General features: G+C 39.3%; 1 protein-coding gene across 1 annotated transcript in view; it reads right to left on the bottom strand.

Annotated features, from left to right (window-relative positions):
- ASPM (assembly factor for spindle microtubules) overlaps window positions 1-17,259 on the bottom strand; it is a 31,452-nt gene extending 14,193 nt beyond the window's left edge. The window contains exons 1-17 of the mRNA XM_015869339.2: window positions 14,463-17,259; window positions 11,948-12,091; window positions 9,767-11,120; window positions 8,511-8,612; window positions 7,637-7,783; window positions 7,229-7,474; window positions 7,005-7,072; window positions 6,322-6,463; window positions 6,114-6,244; window positions 5,396-5,571; window positions 5,151-5,296; window positions 4,989-5,074; window positions 4,021-4,239; window positions 2,859-3,075; window positions 2,628-2,773; window positions 2,413-2,541; window positions 875-1,069 (exon numbers count right to left, since the gene is read on the bottom strand). Coding sequence (XP_015724825.1) covers window positions 875-1,069; window positions 2,413-2,541; window positions 2,628-2,773; window positions 2,859-3,075; window positions 4,021-4,239; window positions 4,989-5,074; window positions 5,151-5,296; window positions 5,396-5,571; window positions 6,114-6,244; window positions 6,322-6,463; window positions 7,005-7,072; window positions 7,229-7,474; window positions 7,637-7,783; window positions 8,511-8,612; window positions 9,767-11,120; window positions 11,948-12,091; window positions 14,463-14,765 — 3,951 coding nt within the window. The 5' untranslated portion in view covers window positions 14,766-17,259. The remainder of the gene's footprint in view (window positions 1-874; window positions 1,070-2,412; window positions 2,542-2,627; window positions 2,774-2,858; window positions 3,076-4,020; window positions 4,240-4,988; window positions 5,075-5,150; window positions 5,297-5,395; window positions 5,572-6,113; window positions 6,245-6,321; window positions 6,464-7,004; window positions 7,073-7,228; window positions 7,475-7,636; window positions 7,784-8,510; window positions 8,613-9,766; window positions 11,121-11,947; window positions 12,092-14,462) is intronic.
- Window positions 17,260-17,403: the final 144 nt, after the last annotated feature.

The raw sequence follows: 17,403 nt of genomic DNA, 5'->3' as shown, positions 1-17,403 counted from the left end.
AAAATTTAGAATTTTCATAGTATGTCAGTATAGTATATAGTATATACTGACATATATATAGCTTGAGTTAGGTCTAAATTTGATGACTATTGACCTCAGATGTTTTAAAGCTTCTGTATTCCTACTTATCCCACAGACCACCGGAGCAAGATGAACAGAGATACTGCAGATTTTCCCTCAATGGAGATATTTAAAAACCACCCAGATGCTTTTTCAGGGCAACCTGCTCTAGGGAACATGCCTTAGTACAGCAGTTGTACTGGAGGCTTAGACTGGGGCATCTCCAGATGTCACTTCCTACCCGTATGATTCTCTAATGACCAGATATGTATGTTAAAAACAAACAAATGCAATTTTAAAAAGCTATTTACTTCAATCTTTGCTATTTTAAGCACTTTATATCCCGAGGGAAAAAAAAAAAAAAGCCCTGTCAATGAAAGATTACATATTAAAATAACATCCCTTGCAAAGAATCTTAAGAAAGCTTTGGGTAACAGCGGGGAAAATATCTTAAGAATTCACTAGCCAATTACTAGCTATGAACTGGTAACTAATTTCTGCCATTCTGAAAGCGCCAACTGCAAGTGTCGTAACATTAGGAGAGAAACCACCTCTAGCTTCAACATCTGCAGAGAAGCAATGGAGAACTATCTGATTAGTCCTGGCTGGTTTAAGTCCAGTGTGTAAATATTTGTGGTACATCGGCATAAAATATTTACTAAGAATAAACAATTACAGATTTAAAACCATGTTACCATTTCTCTCTGAATAGACATCCGTTGCTGTAAGCAGAACAAATGACCCTGAGCAATACTGTTTCTTCCAGGTTTCAGAGGGTTTCCTTGCTGTGTCATCTCACTTCACAACAAATTACCTGAATTACTGTGGCCGCTTTACTCCTGGCTTCCTCCCACTTTGTCTTTTTTAGATTTAAAAAAATCATCCTAGCTAAGTATCTTCTCCAGTGCTTCTGGATGATGACTGCTGCATTGTGTTTCTTCACGAGGCGCCGATGAGTCAAGAAGTTTATTGCGTATTTCTGAATTATCCGAGCAGCTCTGTCTCTTTCCTACAAAGAGTGAATTTGAACTGAACAGTCAGGATTGATAGTTCTGTTTGTATTTTTGATGTATTAAAAAACTATTTATAGCAATCTTGTAAAAATTAGGCTTGCTGATACCATTGCTTTTCTTTATCCTATTTCATTAAATTTTCTGAAACAGAATGCTTCCTTCAGCACCAAGTTTTTTTGTAAAAGTATGGAATCACCAAAACCTGCGTCTTTCTGCCTTGACAGTACATCGCGTCTGTTATAGTTTTTCAGTGCTCCTCAACTAATCTGTTTTTAAGCCTCAAGTTCTCATTCACAAGAGTTCAAGATATTCATAATAATGTCATCTAGCTATACTGAAATAACACAAAATTACAAAACCGGCCACACCGGATCGTGCCCATCTAGCCAGAGTTTTGTCTGCATAGACCAACCAGTGTTTTAACAGTACTCCAGTGACAGTAGTAACAGACTGATACACATCAGGGCAACAAGAAAAGCAACTTGTGAATGTAATACCTAAGTAAAAAGCTAAGCTAGTCAGAATCCTAACTAGAAGTCTGCCCAAAGTGCAATAACAACAAAGCAGAGTTGCTCACACTGCAAGATAAATTCAAAATAAGATCTGTAGTGCCTGAAGGCTTTGACACCAACAGCCCACAATCAGCTTTGCTGTATTTTAGTATCTCAGCATCGAGACTGTATTTTTTTAATAAGGTACAGAAGCTGGAGATGAAACATCCCCCAATGTAGGCCATAGATTCTTAAACTATTTCATTTGGACACTTCTAATATCAATCTCGGACACAACTAAGGTGTTTATCAGCCTCAGTGGTACCACAGTTTTATGATCATCACAAGTTCCGGAACAACCACTAGAAAAGCAAGAAACAAAATAATACACAACTTGACTCAAAACACTACAGGGAAGTCTAGCAGTTTAGTGCCTAAACAGAAATAGTGAATCCACGTGAAAGTTTAATTTTACAAGCCATAGAGCGTAATTAAATAAAATAGCAATAGGAATTTAAAAGGAACAGCTCTTTTGAGTTCAAGGAAGCAGTGCAGCAACTTCACACCTGACTTGGGAAAAGGATGTAAGGGGTACTACATTTTAGTTAGAATGCAAAATAACGGACATGAATTTTCAAGGAGCACTCACTTTGTAAAACATGTAACTACTTTAGAATGGTTTTCAATTTTTAATAGGTTATGCTACCGACAAGTCCATATAATTTGATAACAGTATTACTTGCATGAACTTTAATGCCAATATTATTTGAATAAACCCGTATACTCTATAAACTCTTTACTTAGTACTTCTCAAAGTAAGAGTTCCAAGTATTGCACAGATGGAGTACCTGAGAAAGTTTCAGTTCCCTTTTCAGCCTGTATTTCCTCCAAGCAGACTGAATTAAACGAGCGGCTCGAGTTTCATGACGCAGATCTAGAAGCCGTGAGCACAGGAATGATAGGTAGGTAATAACAACCTGTTCAAACACAGAATATAGCCAAGTCAAGAGCCAGACAAGAAAGCTGGATACATTTACATCAACCCTGAAGTCAGCTATCTCACCTTCTCATCGGGAATTGTATTTGACATGTCTGAGTGATGAATCATCGCTGGTATTCCACCTAAGTTAGAAACTGCATTGTTGACCAGCTGGAAGTTCTTCCTCTCATTTTCTAACAGTTCCTTGCACAAGTCTGAAGCAGTTACAGCTTTGAAAGAGAAAATATTTGTCAAATTAGATCAAGTGTAGGAGTAATGGATTTAACACTTGCTCCTGAATATTCAGTAACTTACTGTGGTCAAATGGTCCTTCCATAACATTTAGAGAAGTATCGGACTCTGAGGAGGATGAGGAGGAACAATTTAGTCCCACTTTATGAGTTCTTGAGCACTCTACCGTTTGAGTTGTACGTTGGCACACAGCTTCCAAAGGCAGGTAACATGGGTGGTAATGATGAATTAAATGACACAGTACTCTTCCATCTGAGAAACAGACTGTGAAATTTTCCACCTGTTTAATACAATACAGTAAGATACAGTTTCCTTGACTTTTCAAAACCAGTTAATTGATAGAAAATCCTATACCCAGTTTATATCTTGTACTTTTGAAAGTGACCAAGCAAAGAATGGCCTTGATTGGAAGGGACCATAAAGATCATCCAGTTCCAACTCCTTGTTGTGGGCAGGGTTCAAAACCAGTATATCAGGCGCTAGACCAGATATGCATTCTGAACACTTATTTTGAACAGAAATGTTAAAAAACTTCTGCTTCCTTTGAATGTTCACTACACTTTGTCACAGAGCTATAAGAAACCTGCAACAAGTGTGAGTTACTGTATGGTGAAACTGCAAGTGAAACACTTGAAAAAGACAGCACTGTTTCTACAGAAGCATCTCTGGGAACTTCTACAGAGTACTCTAATGTAAGTCTTCACTGCAGAAATAAGGGATGAACTTGCATGAGCTTCAAAGACTATTTTGCCCTTCAGAAAAATTATCAGTTGTGACAGTGTTCTGATCAAAAATAAGTCTCTTAACAGGGCTTCAGAGACAACAGCTGGCAACATAATCCTTCTAAAACAGACATTTCCGAAGGGAGGAATCCTCCTTGGCCTAAAAAGTAGTTAAATTCTCACAGATACTATGAACAGTACCCAATTTATGCACAAATACTTTTAGGATGAATACTCATTTAAAAAACAAAAAACAACAATAACAGCAAAACCCACTTCAACTGAAATGTTATATTTCTAAAAGGCATTTTTATGCATGAGACTAGCTAGAAGGCAATAACCTTTTGCTCAGGTTTGTTTAAAAGGAGAGCTGCAACTCAATCCACAGAAAGATGGTTATTCCAAATCAGATTATATGAAGTTGAGAAACTAATTAGTATTGCCTCTAATGACATTATTTGATAGTTCGAAGAATTCTGCTCTTTAAAGAATAAGTGCTTTACCTTGATATTGTAAAATCCACAAACAGCATTAACCCATGCCATCAGCAGCTTCACATTTTCGCTGTGACTTTGAGGTGAGGGGCTACTACTGTTGTCTTCTTGTATTTTACAACAACTCGAAAAAAGCTTTAGAGCACCCAGCTGCATTTTGATCTTACGTGCATTCTTTAAAAATTTGATTTCTTCTTTTAATTGTTCCATGTTAAGAAGAATATCCACCTATTATGGAAGACAAAAAAAAAAAACACCAAAAAACAATAAAGACTTCATTCGTGTCATCATTAAAACAGCTAGATGCAGAAGCTTTAAGTATTGCCTTTTAAAAAAAGAGAAAGGACCCTCACTACCTGCCACACTGGGTCAGTAGTGATTGATATGGACTTGCCAGCATAGGTGGCAGCATCCACTATCAACTGATCCAAGCAAAGAACTTAAACTCACACTCTCCCCATTTCATGGGAAATTGTTACAGAGCAGTTTGGCAGAAATGGGTGCCGGAGCTGGGCGATGAGGCAGGAAGAAGACAGTAGTGAAGAATGCTTATAACTTCATTAAGTACTCTACACTGCCTGTCAGAGTAACCTCACAAGCCAATTCAAAATTTGGTTCTCCACTTTCACTTTTCAGTTAATAAGCACTTACCAGCTTTAGGAAACCAAAGTTATTTGAGTCTAATTATCAATTCTGAAAGCCTATCGTAAGCTCAGAAATATCAGTGCGCTTGTTTGTTGGTTTTTTTTCTCTAAAAACTTTTATGATTGTATACAAGAAAAAAAGCATGGTTAAAAAATGTTAAAATATACCCTGAGGGCTACTAGGTACACTTTCTATGACATTTAGAATTTATAATGTAAATAGTTCTACAGTCTGCCTACACAGACAACAAGCAGTTACGAAAGGACTGACATCTTCATTACCTTTCACCTGCAATTAGTTAAAAAAAAATAACAAACACAAAGAAGTAATACCTGGAAAGCAAAGACAATTTTCCACAGCAGAGCTAATGTTCGTTCCCTGTGTCTGTCCACAATATCCCTACAGTCAATTGAAGCACCTATTAAATAAAACAAAGAAATTAAACATGCACTAATCCTGCGATGGGCTTAGAATAACTGATTTCTAGGCCTTACCACTGTCATCTTTCAAGTGAATTCCTCGCCTTTTAAGAACACTGAGAACAATATCGACATTATGCATCTTCTGTAGACGACTAATTGCAGGAACTCTCAGATGTTTTGAAAGATTCCAGTCTTTGGTTAGAAGTTCCATTGCTCTCCTAACAAGTGGAATTTCACAGCTTAATACCTTAACTTAGTTCACATTCAGTATTTTATAAAGAAAATGAATAGTTCAAAATAATTCGGTATCAACGTACACGAGACGAATGCCACACTGTAAGTCCACAGCCAGATTTGTTACAGCAAAATCAAATTCATCAAGTGGAGTTTGAACATGACTGACTGGTAGGCCCAGGAAACCAAGATGGCGGGAAAGATCGCCTTCACCACTCAGGAAGTCACGAGAAATTGCCAGCAGAACGTCTTTACTTGTCTTAAAACAAAGAAACAAACACAGATGTATGTTAAATACAAATATTTTAAAAGATAAATGTCTTTCACAGCTTATCTGCACAGTATAAAAGTACTGGAAACTTTCTTTCAATGTAGAGAAGACATTTGTTATAGAGTTCATATGATAGATGTTGCATACTCCCTTATCACGGCAAAATAACAGAAGAAAAAGCAGAAAACCCACAGACTGTTTTAAGACCAGCTGCAGTACAGTACACTACAGCAATACTTAAGAACAGTGCAAAAGCTTAGCTTTAGGAAGGAAGCAAAGTAATGCAACATAACAGAGTTCTTCCTAAAGAACCGACAGAAAATGTTCTTGAGAAATCTTTCTCTTTACCATGAGGTCATGCACTGAGAACGTTCAGGTGAACATACAAGCATAAACAGCCAAAACTCATTGTAGAAAAAAACATAATGATATTAAAAAAAAAAAAAAAAAAAAAAAAACCAACAATCAGTTGCAGAATATTCATACATAGAACAATGCTGGACAGAGACATCAAATCGTATCTCTCTTACCTTGAATTCTGCATCCTTACAAAAAAGGCATGGGTCATGGCCAATCAATCTGGACTGTTTAGCACGATCCAGAAAGCAAATTAACAATAGCAATTTTTTCAGTGTAAATTTCGACAAGGCTTCTTCGTGACCTAAAATGACAGAACCAATTAAGTGGCAGTTCAAAAACTAATTGCTAAGACGACCTATTTTTGGAAACACTAGTTACCTTCTCGGTAAAGGTGAGGTACAGTGGGATGTCTATATTCAGCTGCAATGTCAGGGTTCCAAAGCAAGCGATTAAGAATAAATACTGCCAAACCCATAAAATCACTATTGCTCTCCAAAGTTATCAGTTCTCCAAAAACAGTCTAATATGAAAGAAAGAAGAAAAAAAGCAGAACCATTAAAAATGACCTTACACAACATGTTCTTGTAAATATTGTACACTACGGAAATAGTACTGAAATTCTGTAATAGCAAGAGGTAGTTAGTCTCTAAAAATCATTTTTTAAAGCAGTGATTAAAAGATAAAACCAAAGGAAATTTCAGAATATTCTGTCTTACATAAAAACATGCTTGGTAAGTTGCATTTGATGAAATCAACTAGGAGCTCCCTTAAGAAAGACACATCTTCCTACAGCTCACTGCGGAGTGAAACTAACTCTTCTGTAACAAGTCCAACTTTCCTTGATTAAATATTTTCCTTTTTAATAAATAAACAATTTTTAGTGCAATTTGGTTATAATAAAGCATAAGGAAAGCATAAGGAAAATAAATGTGCTATAACTTAATCAAACCTACTTGGACTGATAAAACAGAAAATAAAAGAGAAACCCGAAACATTCTCTGCTAGAAAGCTTGCTATAAATTCTTAATACGTTGCTTACAGACCATAAGTTCTGCACTTACCTCCAGACCTATACGCAGCCACAAGGGGTTATAAGATAAAAGCCAGTTAAGGATTTTCTGCCTCTCTCCTGCAAAACACCATTTTGTGACGTTACATTCAGTAAATACTTCATATTATAGAAAAATGTTCTAACAATTGCTTTTATTTTAAACCAACTAAGATTATAAGCAATCATTTTCCTACTCACAAGAAAGGAGAGCATGAAATTTTTTAGTATTCTTACCTACATCTTTCCAGAGATGCCTGTCTCGACGAACTAGCAAACGTCGACTTTCAATCTCAACTTCCAGCTTCTTAATAGCTTTAACCATTGTTTCAGATGTAAACAGACGACAAGCATCCCGACGTAACTTGTTTAGTCTACGACGTGCTGTATATGCTTTTAGAGAGGCTTCCTCTTTCGTTGGTGCTTTAGGAACACTGGTTTTATGATGGTTCTCTTCTCCCAGGATAAGAGCAGCTGCATTAACTGTTTAAAATACAGGTAAATAGAAGAACTGGTGAAGATCTACTCCTTATATAAGAGCTGAATGTAATACAAAGTAAAATGACAAATAGGACTAGTGTTAAGATATTCATTAACATGAACAAAACATTTAAGAATGTTAAAAGTGAAAATCTTGCACCCTACCTTGTGAGGTGTTTGTTTTCACACTGAAGTCATCAGGGGTAAGCACAAAATTTAACCACCAAGTGAAACCTCGTTGTTGCTTCTCCTTCCAGCGTTCATCATAAAACATGTTTTGAGCAGCAAAAGGCATTGGGTGCCTAGGAATGACTTAAAAAAAAAAAAATCAAATAAAAAAGTCAGTCTCTCCTTCAATCAGTGTTTAAAGAATAACAGTTCTTGAAATGTATGACAAGCAAATTGTGGAAGAGATTAATGTCTGAAGCTTCACCTAGCACTAGAGCAGAAAAAAAATAGGTTTTTAGAATCTCCAGTGACTTTTGAATCAGCCTCCAGTTAATAAATTTTAGCCACAAAACACGGATAGTCAGACCACTAGGACAAAGACATGATTTCTGGAACACAGGTCATTTTTGACACGTCTCTCAGGACAAAATCCAGTTGAGTTGTATTACCTCCAGGAACAACCATTTTACATATACATTTTTTCTGATCAGATCAACTTACTAGTACCAGATTTGATACACCAATACGTGTTTAGTGGGAAGATTTCTCTTCTTACGTATTCTGTTCTGTTAAAATTTTATCAGATATGGAAAAAGCATTTCACCTATAACCACCAGTTGGCAGGAGACATACATGTAAAGTACCTTTTTGCACTTATTTCTTGTATTCAAAACAGGAGGAAAGGGCCATGTGTTACAACAGGTTTCTTATGAAATGCGTCACAAAAGGTACAAAATTTTCTACTTGTTATTTAATTAAGGGTACAATCTTCTATTTCATCCCAACTCTACCCAGTTAAGTCTCAACTACAAGCAACAGTGATAGAGCAATTAGTGGATATGGATTTACTGAATATCAGAATTCTGTTTACCTGTTTTCAGTGGTTTCACAAACGTCAGGTGAGACTGAGCCAATCCAGCAACAGGCTTATTCATTCTACTGGTAGTTTTCGAAGCTTTCTGAAGGGAAGAACCTAAAAAGAGCACCCAAATATTAATAAAAAATACCAGTGAAACTTATTATATTAAGATTCATGATTCTTGAAACAGCACAGAACTGGAGACCTTGCAAAGGTCGCTTTTACAATGGAATACGATTTTTCTTTGTGAAGCCTATCAACAGCATCTACTACACTACTATGCATGTAATTAAAATAACAGGTTATGTTTTGAAAGAACCAGTGCTAGAAAGAATGTAATTCAAAAGGATGTTGTCAACAATTACACTTGTGGATGAATAGAAAAAATCTGGTGGATAGCATTGCTTTTTCCTGCTGGATGTGAACCTGGTGAGTTAAAGAGCCTGAACTCAAATCACATTACTGAAAGCCCCAAACCAAACCCCGATCACAGAACAGGACATCCAAAGAACTGACACACAAAAAAACCAGCATATGCTTTTTTAATCTCAAAGCCATGATAATTTTTTTTTCTGGCAGTGATATTACAGAGACTGCAGGAAGATTCTCAAATGAAATGCTTCTTTTAGTTACCACTCCTCTTGTATTCTTAAACTTATTTGGGATTGGAACCTTTTGAAACCATAAGAGTACACTGAAACACAAGAGGTCAGCTCGTTCTGATCTTCAACAACTAAGTATTGTTAAAGTGCAGAGGCCGAAAGATCTACAGAAAGCTGATATCACACTCATTGCAGTCAGTAAAAAAAAAAATAGGCAATACAAATAAAGACTTAGGAACATATCTGAAAGTGCATGACAGCAGAAAGGGATGCAAATATTCACACTGGTAAGTGTACACCGAACGGCAACATTACCCAGTGAGCAAGTTTCTAGGAAATGTGAACTACTGTGCTCAGGAACTGACAGTTTTCCTGTCAGTTTGTCTGTAGACAAGAAGAACTGTACTTTTCCTGTTTTTGACATTACCATGATTTATAAGAGAATGAAGTAAATTTGAATCCAATAGCATAATCAAAGCTCAGATCTAGTTTTCAAATTTGTACAATGCAGATAATATCTAAAAAGAAATTACAAAGACCCACATTTCAGAGGTACGAAATATCCTTGACTATGGCTGGACAGTTCAGTTTGCTGAATTTTATAAAATTGTATAATTTTATAAACAAAGGCATTTTCCAAAAGTGATAAATGAAAGTACAGCTCACCAGCTTTCTTGTTCTGCCCTGTTCTCTCTCGGGTTGTATGTCTGAAGGCTGATGGTCTCATGGTAGCATGCGTTTTATTGTCCATGCTGGATGTAAGAGCTCTTTTTCTCTCCACTTCTTCCACGTGCACTGGGCCTGCAACTCTATTTTTTACCATACATACTTCATTTTTCCTCTTACGACACAGAGAAGTTGATTCAGTAGACGAGCTTACTTTGTCACTGGGACACTTATTTCCAGCTGGAACTGGATCTATGACTGGAAGGCGTTCAGATATTTCAGCCTTTGTGTGTAATGGCACCCTATTTTCACATGTCATTATTGCGCTATTAAGGCATTTTTTAGATTTGGGCTGAAGATTTCCCATGTTTTTCCTCTCATCAGCTTTGGGCTTATTCTTGATGACAGTGGCAGAAAGAATTGGGCGCTTTTTTCGTTGCTTTGTCTGAGAAGAATGAGTTTGAAAATCCTCCATGGAAGGACAACCAAAGTGATTTTCTTTGGATTTGTTATAATGAAGCACTTGCGAATCTACGCTATGCACCTCAAAGGCTTCATTTAACACATCTTCTACATGAACCTGTGTTTTTGTCTGCCTGCTTGCATTTTTCTTCCATTTAGAGGGGACACATTCCTTCACGACATAATTCTCTGTAGTAGAAGATATTAAAGCTGCATCGGGTTTGGGAGTCTTTGATTGTATGTACAATTGCATGTCTTTCACAAACTGATCAGGAGAGAGAATTGGAACTGATGGTTCTACTGTATCTCTGTCAACTTGGTAAATGTAGTTTACAAAAGAATCCGGACTTAAAAATCTCCCTGTACTTAAAAAGGGCACAGACGATGAATGTTCTGGAGTGCAAACAGGTGAGAGCGTGCAATCGAGAATTACTTTATCATTTGATGAAGGTGATTTTTCTAATCCAGAAGAACTGTACGCACTTCCAGACTTCAATTCATTGTGGTCATCAACTAATGTATTGAAGTTATGGCTGACCATTTCAGGCAATAAACCCTCACTTATGGCAGCAGCAATATCTGAGAATGTAGTAGATCTCCTCATTTGAAGTGGTGTGCAAGCAGTAGTACGAAGTTCCTCTAGCACTGGTGCAATAGGAGAGATAGGCAACTTATTTTCTGAGCCAACAAAAGATTCATTTACTGGCGATGTACTATTTTGCACTGCATTCTGATTATCACATGACTGAAGTGGACTTCTTAGTCTCTCCGGCTTCTGGGAAACTTGAAAGGTTTTATTAACATTTTTAACTTTTGAATTTATTTTATTATTTTTTCTTGAAACTGATGTTTCTGAATTGTTTTTCTTTTTTAAAGCATCCCAAAGACTCTTCTGGAAAAGAACCATAAATAAGTTTTAGTATGCTGATTTTCTGCATGCATTTACGCCTAGAAACAAACATTAATATATTCTTTCAAAGTCTAAAATGATTTAAAAAAAAGGAATACCTAGGCATATAACACTGACATGACAGAAGGGGAACATTCAGGCTAGGAAGGAGAAAGTGTGAGGGATCTACTTGCAGTTTTCTCTAACACGTAAGAAGTAGGTATTAGAGAAGCTGTGAATGCCCCATCACTGGAAGCATTCAAGGCCAGGTTGGATGGGAACCTGGGCAGCCTGAGCCAGTGGCTGGCAACTCTGCACACAGCAGGCACAGCAAGCAAATTGGAGCTAGATGCTCTTTAAGGTTGCTTCCATCTCAAGACATCTCTATGATTCTGTGGTAAGAACCTACTGTAGCACAGCAAAAGGCAGCAGGCACAAGTTGCTTATTGACATAAAATAAGTGCCTAAATGCATCACTGTACTAAGAGTACCAACAAGATGATAGGCCAAACAAGAAGGTAAAGTCAGCACATCTAGTCCAGAATTCACTATAACTTATTTCCATGATTGAAAATTGGGTGTTGGGTTTTTTTTGGTTTGTTGTTTCTCTTTTTTTTTTTTTTTTTTTTTTTTTTTTTTTTTTTTTTTTTTTTTAGGGGGTGGGGGGGCTACACCAGTACCTATATTTCAAGCCTGCTGAAAAAAATTATATACAATGTGCCCTCCCACAAACAACAGTAATGAATTTTTAATCCTTCATTGAATTTTGACTAATAAAACAGCATGTTTCAGCTATGTTAAAGAAATGAAATCAGAAAATAAAAACATACCTTTTTTTTCAGAGGCTGCTCAGCAGCACCCAAGAGCACAGCCTGATGTTTTACGATGCCATTGACAACAAATGTTACCAGTTCTCTGACCTTGCCTTCTTCCAGTGGGGTCCATGTTACATGAACAAATATTCTTTGCCCTGACTAATGGAAAGAAACGTTTAATGTATAGCACTTATGTAAACTTTTTATCATCAAATAAAAGAGTAATCAAACCGGATGAGAAGCAGAATACAGAAGAAAAGCCTGTTTTGGCACTATGAAGTGATAATCCGTTGCTGAACATCAGTTCTCCACCCTTCATTATATTAATTTAAGCAAACAACCAAAAATGTCATTTTACTCAAGAGGCATATAATTCTTCAAGAAATTAGAATGGAAAAGCAAGCAAGAATACATATAAATGTAACACACAGTAGGAAGAATAAGACTAAAGTAAAAGCAGGTGGAAGAGATTACAGGATTTTTTTGCATATATTAATCTAAAAAGGTCATTTTCAGAGAATGGCATCTGGACTTGTAATCTGAAGCTAAGTTTTCAGGACCTCAGCTGAATGTAAACACAATCATCATTTTTTTTAGTCAGATGATCTGCGAGATAGGATTACACAGACAAGTTCATTGAATAAAAGCAAAGACACTGAGGGTCTGATCTGTAAATAATCTACCTAGACTTGTGCAAAACCTCTGACGTGGTCTCGCACCACATTTTTATCTCTAAAGCTGTGGATTTAAAGGATGAACTGTTTGGTGGATTAGGAATTGGTTGGCTGGACGCAGCCAAAGGGTTGTGATTAATGGTTCTGTGTCAGGGTGGAGGCTGGTCACAAGTGGTGTCCCTCATGGGTCAGTCTTGGGACCGGTGCTCTTCAACACCTTCATCAGAGACATAAACAATGACATCGAGTGCACCCTCAGCAAGTTGGCAGATAACACCAAGCTGAGCAGTGCAGTCAATACACTGGAAGGAAGGGAAGTCATCCAGAGGAACCTGGAGAAGTGAACCTGTGTGAAGCTAATGATTTTCAACAAGGCCAAGTACAAGTTGGGGGTCCTGGTAGACGAGAAGCTGGACATGAGGCAGCAGTGTGCGCTTACAGCCTGGAAGGCCAGCTGTGTCCTGGGCTGCATTAAAAGAGGAATGGCCAGCAGGGAGAGGGAGGTGATTGTCCCCCTCTGCTCTGCTCTTGTGAGGCCACATCTGTAGTGCTGCATCCAGGCCTGGGACCCCCAGCACAAGAAAGATGCCAAGCTCTTGAAGCAAGTCCAGAGGGCCACTAAGATGATCAGAGGGCTGGAGCACCTCTCCTATGAGGAAAGGTTGAGGGAACTGGGTTTGTTTAGCTTAGAAAAGAGAAGGCTCTGGGGACACCTCATTGTGGCCTTACAGTACTTGAAAGGAGCGTATAAACAGATGTTTATGAGGGTGGTTAGTGATAGGACAAGAGGGAATGGTTTTAATCTGAGACAGGGGAGGTTTAGGTTAGACATTAGGAGGAAGTTTTTCACACAGAGGATGGTGACGCATTGGAACACGCTGCCCAAGGAGGCTGTGGATGCCCCATCCCTTGCAGGCATTCAAGGCCAGGCTGGATGTGGCTCTGGACAGCCCGGTCTAACAGTTGGCAACCCTGCCCATGGCAGGGGGGGTTGAAACTAAATGAGCATTGTGGCCCTTTTCAATCCAGGCTATTCTATGATTCTATTAATATTAATTTTAACAGGATCTTTTAATTTAAATGCTTCACAGCAGGATTTCTATCTACTTTTGCAAGCTCCTTGTTGCAGGTGATGTTCAGAGAGCTACCTCCTTCCCTCACAAAGATTCATAGAATGACTTAAAGGGAATGGCCTCTAGTTGGACAAGGGAGGTTCAGATCAGATATTAGGAAAAACATCTCCAAGAGAGCGGCCAGGTACTGGAACAGACTGACCAGGGAGGTGGTGGAGTCATCATCCCTGGAGATGTTCAAGAAACGTTTAGATGTGGTACTAAGGGACACGGTTTAGTGGGGAAATATTGGTGGTAGGCAGCAATTGGACGTGATGACCTTGGAGATCTTTTCCAACCTTAGTCATCCTATGGTTATTGTTTGTCTTAAAAGCCACATCCTCAGATATCAGCTATTTGCGCATCTTAGAGACCTTCATCCTGCATTCTGACTTCCCTAGAATTATAGCGAGGCCCTGGCACAGGCTGCCCAGGGAAGCAGCGGATACCCCATCCCTGGAGCTGTTCAAGGCTGGATGGGGCCCTGAACAGCCCGAGCTAGTGGCTGGCAACCCTGCAGACAGCAGGCAGACTGGACCTAGATGATCTTTTAGACCCCTTCCAATCCAAGCCAATCTATGATTCTAGAGCTGGAAAATCAGCTCTCCCCTGGGCAGCAGGATCGCACAGCTCGCAGGACCTCACGCCGACCGGGGGCGTCTCCTGTGAGGAGAGGCCCGGCCCCCTCCGCGAGCACGACCCGGAGCCCCCGCGTGCCCCCCTCAGCTTCCCTCCGCCCCGTACCTCCAGAGAGAAGCGGCGGCGCTCAAGGCTGAAGCCCCTGTCGGAGGCCGGGAAGCGATCAACCACCACCTCGGCGTGCTCCACGTTGGGGTTGTCGATCCCCAAGAGCCGGGTGCGGGAGGCGCCGACTCGCACGCTGCCGAAGCAGAGGTACGGCGGCCGCGAGAAGTGGCTGAGGACCAGCACGGCGGGCTCCTCGTCCGAGTCATCCTCAGCCCGCGGCACGTCCCAGCGTCGCCTCCGGCGGCTCACGGAGGGGCTCAGCTCCCAAGTCGCCGCTTCGGGGAACGAGCTGGCGGCCATGCCCTGCGCGTGTCCCGCAGCGGGACCGGCCCGCAGCTCCTCCGGCAGCCGGGGACGGGACTGCGCGCTACGACACCGCCCCAACCGCCCGACGGTTCAAATCCGCCCTTCCCTCCGCTCCGCCAATCAGCGCCCGGCGTTTTATTTAAACGGCAGCCAGCGCCGCTCAGCGCAGAGTGAGCAACCACCTGAGGGTGAATGCACAGCGAGACGGGGACAGAAATAACAACGCATTGAAAAGCACTTGAGGCAAAGCTTTGTTATTTTTGTTTTTTTTTTTTAAATAAATTTAATTTACAAAATATTTTCCAAATAAAAAGTAACACACACACACACACACGAGAGTGACGAAAAAAAAAACGTTGCCTCATCTTGGTTTATCTGTCTGGAGTTGTAAAGGTAAGAAGACCGTGTTTCCACAGTGTGTTCCTATCACTGCTCGAAGCGACAAGGCAGAAACAAAACACAGCAAGCACCACAGAGGAGCCCTGTGAAGCCAGCAATGTTAAGACACAAGAAGTTCACTTTCCCATCACAAAGGCTATCACACGTCGGACTGACTCCTACGTTCACAGTACACTTCCTAACTTCTCCTTACAGCAAAGGATTTCTCCTATAAAAGACAACTTGAAAGACTCCCATCTAAAATACCAACCTATACAGACCACATTTAAAACACAGTATTTTCCATTTAGCAGTGACAAAATATTCAGTTTCTTTCACCTTGTTGTTTCCATATAAAAGGACTAACATTTTAACATGAGCAAAACAGGGGGGGATTAAAAACTAAGTGTCATTTAATGCTTCAAATCCCTTTATACCAAACCATTTCTTACCAACTATGCAGAGGATCGCTATGGGTTTAACACAGTGACTGCCCTGCACCATGTTCTGCCAGTTTCTTTGATGCATACGATGAAACAACCGAATCACTGTGAGATGAAGTTAAATGAAACCATTACAGGTGACAGTGCACTAATGCACATGACTAATGATAAATGTACTTTGTGCAAAGAGGAATCCTGCATGTGTGTGCGCTCAATGCAAGAAAAAGCCAACAGATTTCTTGTTGTTTTCAAGGGGAATATAAAACAAATCATCAGCAGTAACCTCAGAATTCAGCCTTTGTGTGAGTTTCCACACCGATATAATCATTATCATCTTTTAATTGAAGAGTCATTCCTCTGCGTTCTGAATCGTCTTTCATGTTTATTACTATGATAATAAGTTTAGCTCTTTAATGACTGCAAGTCCATCTTTTGTGACAGTGTTTTGGCCAGACACATCTTTAAAAATAGCTACCCGAATAGGAATCTGGACTGAAATAGCACTGTATGTCAACCACAGCCTCACAGGTGTGTCACCACCATTACAATTACTGACGTTCAGAATAAAAACAAGCCGTGACAACCATACCTCTGTAGGAAAAGTGTCAGTGCTCAAGGAGTAAATTCCAATATAAATAAATAAAACTGAATAGGAAAAAAAAAACCAACCACAAAGCTATTTAAGGAAAGGACAGCAATCCAGTCAACAGCTACAAGTTATTAAATTTGTGTAGCAAAACCCACAGACTGAGTGCAGTAAGTTCTCAGAACTACACAGAAGTTTGGAGCACCAGCATGGAGTCCAACCCTTCACCGCAAAGCTCAGCACATGGAAAAGACCAACGTCTCTCAATGTGCCACTCGTCACTCTTCACACATTTCAAGACCTGCTTCTTCCTTCTTTGGCAACTAACAGCCAACTGGATCAATTACTGCCAGATACAACACAGCTTGTATTCTAAGAACACGCTACAGCTTAATGGGATATGATTAAGAGTACACACGCCTTTAAAATGGAGGTACCAGACACCTCAGGAGTTTTGACCCATACAGCTGTGAGGTTCAGAGCTCTGTCCCTCCAACTCCAGAACTCTCACAAAGAACCATCTGCCACTAGAGATCAGCTACTTCCACCCACCAAATGAAGTACCAGTCCATGAAAATTTACATAGCTTATACATGAATAGATGTAAAGCCGTAAGAGTTACAGTTGATATGAAAAATAAAAACTGTGTATTCAGCACGTATGCTTTCCTATTTTTGCTGTCAACTGGCAATGATCAGCCTGACCAGCAGGTTAAAACATGAACTAGCCTGATTATCTGCAGACAAAAGAACATCAAAGAACTAGTATATCACCTTTTTTTCCCAGGAATGACTAGTACTGCTGGCCATCCAAACAGTGAGTATAGAGCTCATTTTTTCCTGAAAACTAAGTCCTTTTTATAGTCTGTTCCTTGTTGGGCATCCAAAAACACGAAGCCCTTCTGAAGATATTGACCTTAACTCGTTCTGAATAATCAACTGATGACAGAAAAAGCCATTATTCAGAATACACGTAAAAGGCACAATCACAAACAAACAAACAAAAAAAAACAATTAAAAGGACATTATCAAGTAAATGTGCTCTAAATTCTCTCCTAGTGTTTTACTACAGTGTCTTGCAAAAGAACTGGACTTCAAAAGAAAACAAATTAGTCACCAGCTAATTTAGAGTCATTGTTACATTGAAATCCTACAATACCTACTTCTATTGTAGGCCAGAAGAGACAAGAAATAATCAACTGTTAGGCTTCTTATTCTAAGAAATG

This window comes from Coturnix japonica, chromosome 8 (genome assembly GCF_001577835.2).
Source record: "Coturnix japonica isolate 7356 chromosome 8, Coturnix japonica 2.1, whole genome shotgun sequence".
Classification (NCBI taxonomy): domain Eukaryota; kingdom Metazoa; phylum Chordata; class Aves; order Galliformes; family Phasianidae; genus Coturnix; species Coturnix japonica.
Note: the sequence above shows the minus strand (reverse complement) of the source record. Positions and strands in the feature narration are given on the sequence as shown.